At 32.4% G+C, this 8326-nt stretch overlaps 1 protein-coding gene across 1 annotated transcript; it reads right to left on the bottom strand.

The window, feature by feature from the left end:
- Window positions 1–5909: 5909 nt before the first annotated feature.
- On the bottom strand, window positions 5910–8095 carry LOC140879163 (uncharacterized). The gene is made up of 5 exons (XM_073282826.1): window positions 7951–8095; window positions 7568–7789; window positions 7066–7271; window positions 6905–6968; window positions 5910–6088 (listed from the first exon to the last, which is right to left on the bottom strand). The coding sequence occupies exons 1-5, from the start codon at window positions 8093–8095 to the stop codon at window positions 5910–5912; spliced, it is 816 nt and encodes a 271-aa protein (XP_073138927.1).
- Window positions 8096–8326: the final 231 nt, after the last annotated feature.

Below are 8326 nucleotides of genomic sequence, written 5' to 3'. Positions count from 1 at the left end.
TCATTTTAGAAAATCTCACTCCCTCTACTCTTTAATAAGAAGTCCTACTTCTCATTTGCTAAATTTAACTCATTAAATTTAGTTATCTCAATGGGGATTAGAAATCTATTACTTGTGTAACACTCAATGGTTCAGGGATACAGCTAGCCGTGGGCCCACAACTCCTTGTGACTCGGAACAACAATTTTCGACTTACCCATCGAATCATGGTAAGAGCGCCTAGCAACATCGCCCCATGATTTCCTAGGTATCACTGATAGTACCTGCAAGAACCAATAAGTTTTGGTTAGCGTACATTACGGTCCCTTCATCCATATATCCCGATCGAATCAACAACCACTAGTATATTGAGAGCCGTTCGAGATTCGATAACTATGCAATAGATCTTGAAGATCAAATAGTGACATCGCATGTGCAACTAGGAAACCAAGTAACCTAAAGCACATCATGTACTCTGGCCAGAGATTTGTCATACTAATATCTCCTCAGATCGCATAGGATATCCACACTCGCAAGCGTGTGGTGAATCCTTGACAACAAAGCATTGACTCCTATATGTGTCGTAACTGTACCCAATCTCGACACCTGATGACCCTCATAGAGTCGGTAAACGAGTCAAAGTACAGTACTAGCATATAGAGTCTCCATGATGTTTCAAGTAGTAAGGACTAATATTGGTGTACAACCAAAAACCTCGGACTTATCCACTCAATTAGTGAAAACCACTTGGAAAGTCCGAATAGGGTAGTTCGATCATCCATTAAATGAATATCCATTTGCATGCTTCGAACATCTCTATGTTCCATACCAATGAAACGTGATACTTGGCATCGCAAATGCTAGTCTCAATCTCGAGCGATCCTTATCCTTATTTGTAAACGGCTCAATTGACTAGGAACTGTTTAGAACATACAGTGCTTACATGATGTGTTTCATGATAGTCATCCAAATCTACTATCACATCTTGCATGCACTCTAGTATATTCAAGGTCTTTATCTAAGCATCGTATAGTACGTCACAACATAATAATATGATAAAAGATAAAGTAAATGCCAATATAAAGTGTAAAGTACATTAAACAAAGATTGTTTACAAATAGAGTAATAAATGCCCTTAGCCATAAGTTGGCTAAAAGGGCACCCACTCTTTCAAAAAAATCTCTATCTCGTTCGTCCACAGTCCCGTCTACGCGATCGCAAAATAATCTTTATCATGATGAAAGACATGGTTTAGTCTTGGATGTTTGAGATCTTTTTAAGTTTCATCTATAATTGGTCGATAAGTGCAATTTTTGCACTTCTATTTCATGTGTTTAATTTGATTTTATGTTATTTTCGAGTGATTAATTGTTTTTTGTTGTTTTTTTGTCGATTACAAGGTTTTGGGAAACAACCATTAATTTCTGACGTGAAAAGACTGAGAATCAAGCTTGAGGAAGGAAAAGAGCGAAAATTTCGAAACCAATAGTGCACATGCGCTGCTTAAAAAAATATATTTTTGAGACATACAGACAGGCACATTTTTTTTATTCATCTAACATAAATTTAATCACATAAAAAGTCAGTTTTTTGTCACCAATACTTGCATCATATATGTATGTGTATACATAATTTTTTTTTTATTAAATTTATGTTAGCTAAATAAAAAAATACTTTTTAAAATAATAATTATTAATTTATCGGCGGGGGCTGGTGGGAAGCGGCTGGCGGCGGCGACTGAAACCAAGAAGGCTGTCGGGAAATTGGAACGATGGTAGTGAATTGAGTGGGGATATATTGGAGGGAAGCTGAAATTTCCTCTATTATATATGTCATATAATATATATGTATGTATGTATGTATATATATATATATATATATCATAAATAATAATTAATTAAAAATTTGTTAAAATTAAATGTTAGCAGATTGGCAGGTCCAACCTGGGGTCCAGTTTTGAGACGAGATAGGGCAAGTCTAAAAAGAAGTGAGTGATTTTTATTTTTCCAAGCGGGACGGGTCTCGAGTTTGGCAAAACCCGTTCCGATGTCATCCTTAATAGAACTACATGTGAGCTAAAATTCAAATAAAACTCAGTACCGGGTTTTAGTTGTCAGGTACGAGTTGGACATCATTGATTGGGTAGCTGAAAATTTCTATATATATATATATATATATATACTTCAGCCAATAGAAGGATTAATTTGAGATTGAACTATATGATATATAAATAAATTTAAATAATCTATCATCCGAAAGAATTTTTGCAATTTAATAATTTAACGTATATTAAAACGGTATATTAATAAACATATCAAAACTAAAAAATTTACTAGTAAGGATGTATGTTTCAGGTCAGTTATCAATTACTTGAAATGATCAAAACCCGTTCGGATAGGGTATTTTATAAACAATCTCCAAGATTTATTTACGAGTTGGTCCTTGGGAAGATTTTTTACCATCAAAAAATTATGTAGGGTACATGACTATATTTTAAATATAATTTTGAGATGTATGTTTTCAATTTTACTTTGTCATAAAACAAAAATGATTTTGAGTGTCTTGAAGTGGGTATCCGACTTGGTCGAATAGATAAATTTTCGACAACTAGTTTTCGATTTACCTTGCTAATATTTTTTTGAGCATTTACTATGTTACATGAGACCTTATTTATCGTAGTTTGGAGTCTATCACGAAAAATTAAATAATAATGATAATAATAATAATAATAAACAACTCTAGTTAGGGAAATGTGCAGAGCCGAGGCAGGCCTGTTGGTCCCAGCTCTGGTCATGGCCGTGAGGAGGGTCAGAATGGCGATACCGCGGCGTAGGAAGGTTCTCCGCCGTCGCCTTGTAGGTTTGAATACTATTTGGAGGATGAGGGAGTTGAGTCCGTGCTCGGGAGCGGGTCAGGGACTGAGGTTCTCCAGGACTAGGTTGATGACTCTGAAGAGGATACTTAGATAGTGTTTGTAAGAGCTTTTAGGAAGCACTTCTCAGCTTTTTCTTAACAAAATTTTGAAATTTTGTAAAATTTTATTAAGAAAAAGGTGAGAAATGCTTCCTAAAAGATCTCTCAAACAATATCTTAGTATGAAAAGATGGCGGAGCTGCCATGGACGTACGGTGGCGGCGGGGCCACGGCCACCTGCGTGGACCTTGAGTGCGGGGAGTTAACTCGGGAGTCGAATCATGCGCGGGCACCAAATGGAAGATGAATCCATTGCAGATTCTCCATGCCTTATTTTTTTTTTTTTTGTAATTTTTTGAGTGACTGGACAAAAATATGAAATTGTAAAGACGAGGAAAGATAGGAAATTATTATCATTACATATAATGTTTGATTAATATTGGAAATGTTGTGACATGTGAATGATGTGATGCACATCCACGAAATATAAAAATAAATTCAACAAAGTTAAGGAAAATGATTTGCAAAAGATAAAATTAATCGAAAATAATAATTTTATGTAAAAAAAGTTCGGTTAAGGGCTTTAGAAACACTAGCCCACATAAAATTTTATTTTTGGACAAAAAATTGCAAATTTTCGAAATAATTAAAAAACGCAAATTAAAAGTGCCCTAAAAGCCCTTAAAATGACCCATTTAGATGAAAAATGGGCTTTTAAAATATTTATATACAAAAAAACCTAAATTTTTCTATAAAATAATCCTAAAATAATTATTTTAGACTCTTAAAAATTCTAGACATAAATTGTTGATAAAATTTTTATCTCAATCGACCGTCGTTCCGCCTACGCGCTCAAAATTAACATTTTTCTTCAAAAATTCATAACACTCAAAATACTCAGGTTAAATGTCAGAAATAAATTTAAACACATAAACATGACACATAGAAGTCATTTAACCCCTTATTTTATTTTGTTTAAATATTAAATTTTCTAATTATGCATACGTTTTAACGTAACGAATTTCTAGGCATTACAAGAAGATTGTATATTAAATTTTATTTTATAAATTTTTGAATTTTGAGTGATTTATAATATTAAAAATTTGTGAATTAAATTTTTTTTTGTTTTTTATTTGAAAAAAGACAACGTTTTTTAAATGTTGTCGTATGAGATTTAAAGCGTTGTTAAAACCAGTGTTGTAAAAAAGTCCGCTCAACGACAACACTTTTTCAGTGTTGTCTATTTTATAAATAACAACGCGGAAAAAGCGTTGTCGTTGAGAGGATTTTTTTACAACACTGACGTTAACAACGCTTTTTCAGCCACATAGACAACGCGGATTGACCTTTTTTTTGGTAGAGATTCTCAAAAAATTTCCACAAGTTCAATAATTTATAGTACATCAATTGAGATTCATTATACTCAGGGTAAGGATTTATATTAATTTGGCTCCAATGGTTGGTATAATGAGATACATAAAAAATGTCGAATGGGGGTCTAAATATATGTCTAAATATATTCAAAGCACATTGCATTTTTTTCTTTAAGCTGATCAATGGGGACACTAAAGAATTTATATATCACCAGGTAAGTTCAATAAGGCACAAAAGTTAAAGAAAATTTACCTAGATCATTTTCATGTCACCAGTTTACGCTTCAAAGAATGTGCTCTCAAGTTCTACAAGTATCTAATATCACATAAGTTTCAAGAAACCAACTTAACCTTCATCACATTCATGCAATATGATATTCACACGTTCATCCAAAAATTTTGTGTTCAACAAAAAAAACGTCCTAAACTAGTGAAAGTGACAAAAATCAATAGGCATGCTTTTCATCAATTCAAAATCATCATTGGTCATGTGACACCGCAATGTCTTCCCAAACTAATTTTTTTAACATGAATAACTTCGATGCAAGATGCTGATTTTTTTTTGGCGTCTACTACTCGACTCAATATAATACATAAAAACATAATTAAAATGAGATGCACTACTCCCCCTTCCCACACTAAAAATTTGCATTGTCTTCAATTCAACAAACCAAAAGAAAACACATGTATAACTCAGCAAAATTTAAAACAAGATTAAACAGAGGCTTGAAGAACGAGAGGACTCCCATGGTTGATCGTAAGGTGGTGGGCTATAGGATTGCATATGGACACCCATATTTTTCTGTTGCAATGAATTGCTTAGGCCTCAATCTTCCAATATATGCACCTCGTAAGAAAATTTAAGATATTAAACATGATCAACTCAATAAGAAACAAAAGCAAAATGAAAGAAATAAAATTAACTCAAACAAATTATAAAACGAAAATAAAACTCTTGGACCTCCAAAGTAGCCATCAATACCGCAAAGAACCTTATGTCCAGCATGTCCATGGAATTTATGCATTTTATCTATGTTACACATATTTTGTTTGATTCACAACATTTTACTACATTAATTTAAGATTGGATCTATAGAGATTTCAAGTTTTCATGAATTTAGGAAGTTTTTGCAAGTCCATTTATATTATTAACATTTTATTTGAATTCACATTTTAATACATTAGTTTTAGGATTTAATATTCTATGGTTTCAAGTTTTGCATGCATAAAGAATTTTTGCATTCTCATATGAGAATCGTGTGATAGTCGAATTTTGATATCGTTAGTTTGAAATTTGATTTACGTTTCCTCAAGTAATTTTCTGATTAAGTTAATAGTTTAAGTTATTTGCATGCTTAAGTTCTATCTAAAAAGATAGCCCGCAAAAAATAGCATACACCTAGAAGGCTTATACTCAGGGGTGGACCTAAGAATTTTGTTCAGTGTAGGCGATGATAGTCTAAAATTAATAAAGCAAAATAAATATAAAATCTTATAATCATAAAACATCAAAATAATTACCTTACAATTGTTCTTTTTGGAGTCTTCATATTTTGAAAATTTGTACAATAGTTTCATTATCAATGGTTAGAAATACATCTTTTTCTACATAGACAATGAGACTATCATTCATTCAATCATCATTTATTTGATTGCGCAACTTGTCTTAACAATTTTCATGGCAGAAAACACTCTCTCTACAGTTGCAGTCGCAACTGGTAGAATTAATGTCAATGTCAAAAGCTTATAAACCAACGGGTAAACCATAATTTTTTTTGACATGATCATTAACTTCTCCGAAAATTCACCAAGTCCTTTCAATCCTTGAAATGCTTTGCTAGAATGCATATCACATATGTAAGTTTCAAGTATGAGGAGATCAAATCTTAAAAATATTTTCAGAGTGTTTGGATGCCTAAAAAATAGAATTTGGAATTGGTATTGAAATTGGAATTGAATTTTAAATACATGGAATTGGAATTTCATTTTAGTGTTTGGCAAAAAGTTAAAATATACTTTGAAATTTGATAGTATAAATTTTATATAAATGATATTTTGTAAAATATTTTTGAAGAAAACTTAAAATTTATAATTAATTTACCGTACATTTATTATTAAAAATAATTTAATTATTTTTATAAACCAAAATCTCATGAAATCCGACCAATTTTATAAGGATTTCACTTAGTTAAATGAAATCCCATGAAATACCAATCCCGTTTTGCCAAACACTAAAATGATATTTTCAATTCCAAATTCCATGTATCCGGGATTCCAAACACAGTTTTTGGATAAAACTCTACTAGTTGCATCAATTTTTTCTTGTCAAAAGCCAAAAAAGAGTTTTGTGGACACAAACAAGCTACACAAAGGAGTAATTCAATACCTGCCTCAGAGAAACAATCATTTAACTCTTGAAGTTAAATATCAATAAAACCATATAATAAATCCACACGATAGTGATGCAAATTTTTCACTTCGGGTGGATTACAATGAGGATGACCACGTGATGCCCAACGTGTGAACATATCATCCATTTGGAGAACATCAATGTAATGCTGCTCAGAAAACCGGTGAACCTTTTCTAAAAATGAATCCCAACCATCATCTCTCATCCTTTGGAGTCGGTGTTTGCATACTTGTACCAAATCCATTGTGAATATCCATTGCATTCACAATATCCTGATCTTTTTTTTGGCAATGCTGTTGACAATTCACTCAAAATTCCTAAGAAATGTTTCATCAAGTGTACATTGAATGCAAAACCAAATGAAAGTATTGACTCTAATAAATTAAATGCCTCAGTTTTTTGATCAGGAAAACTAGAATCATCTTTCGAAATTATTTCAAGCACATCACTGACAGCAGAGAACATAGAAATCAAGCAGATCAAAGAATTGTAATGTGACCCCCAACGTGTATCCCTAGCACGTTGAAGGTTAGTTTCTTGATTAAGGCCCCGATCACTTGAAATCTCACCCCTTTCCAATACATCAACAATAAAATCTGAATGTTTATCTCAAAGATGATCTGACCGTTTGCAAGATACTCCAACTACATTTACCACATCACCAACAATACAAAAGAAATTAGAAATTGGAATATTTTTCATGTCGATGACCGTTTGCAAGATGCTCCAACAACATTTACCACATCACCAAAAACACAAAAGAAATTAGAAATCGGAATATTCTTCTTAGCCACAACTATAAGAGCTAGTTGTAGTAGATGATCAAAACAATGTATGTAAAATGCACATGAGTTCTCCTTTAAAATGAGTGCTTTTAGACCATTAAATTTACCTTGCATATTACTTGCTCCATCAAATCCTTGTCCTCGCAACTTAGATATGATCAAATTATATCTAGAAAACGTTTTATCAATTGAGGCCTTAAGTGAGAGTGCAATGGTACTAGTAACATGTTCAATCCCAATAAAACGTTCACTTACATGTCCACTACTATCCACATAACGGATGACAACTGACATTTTCTCCTTTTTTGAAACATCACGAGATTCATCAACTAAAATAGAGAACAATGAATTACCAACATCTCTGATAATAACATTAATCATTTCAGTGGCACAAACACTCATATTTCCTTCTGAATATCAGGGAATGTTAACTAGAAATTTTTAGGAGCATTTTTCATCACATCATTAATCTCTTTATAATTATGAGCACCTAAAAATTCCAGTTGGATAAGAAAGTTACCTGGATTAAGAGAATTTTCAGTTTCGTCATGACCCCGAAAGTAAAGCCCTTGTCGCAACAAAACTCTAACACAATCAATCGAAGCATTAAAATGGATACGATAATCATTCCACATTTTATTTGAACTTTTGTGAAAAACTTATTGAATTTGCTCTCTTGATTCATCAAAGCTTCAAAATTCATTCGAGCTTTATGATTTTCACTTTCATGATGGCCAACATGACTATTTAACGTATTTTTACTGTTCCAATTTAGGAATCCTTCACTAACAAAAGCTTCTCCTCCTGCTTGTTTTTTCTTAGTTGTCTTGGAGTGATAACAATAAAAACAATACACGACATCTTTT

The sequence above is a fragment of the Henckelia pumila genome, chromosome 2 (assembly GCF_033568475.1).
Source record: "Henckelia pumila isolate YLH828 chromosome 2, ASM3356847v2, whole genome shotgun sequence".
NCBI classification, from domain to species: Eukaryota; Viridiplantae; Streptophyta; class Magnoliopsida; order Lamiales; family Gesneriaceae; genus Henckelia; species Henckelia pumila.
The sequence above is the reverse complement of the archived record's forward strand: the minus strand, read 5'-3'. Positions and strand labels throughout refer to the sequence as shown.

What these genes read in the sequence shown, in the direction of transcription:
- LOC140879163 (XM_073282826.1), bottom strand. Translation starts at nt 8,095, where the DNA reads ATGTGGAATGATTATCGTATCCATTTTAATGCTTCGATTGATTGTGTT. An exon ending in TGGAGCAAGTAATATGCAAG is followed by an intron (nt 7,272 to 7,567) that starts GTAAATTTAATG and finishes ATAAACATTCAG; the next exon opens with ATTTTATTGTTGATGTATTG. An exon ending in TTCCTGATCAAAAAACTGAG is followed by an intron (nt 6,969 to 7,065) that starts GCATTTAATTTA and finishes AATTGTCAACAG; the next exon opens with CATTGCCAAAAAAAAGATCA.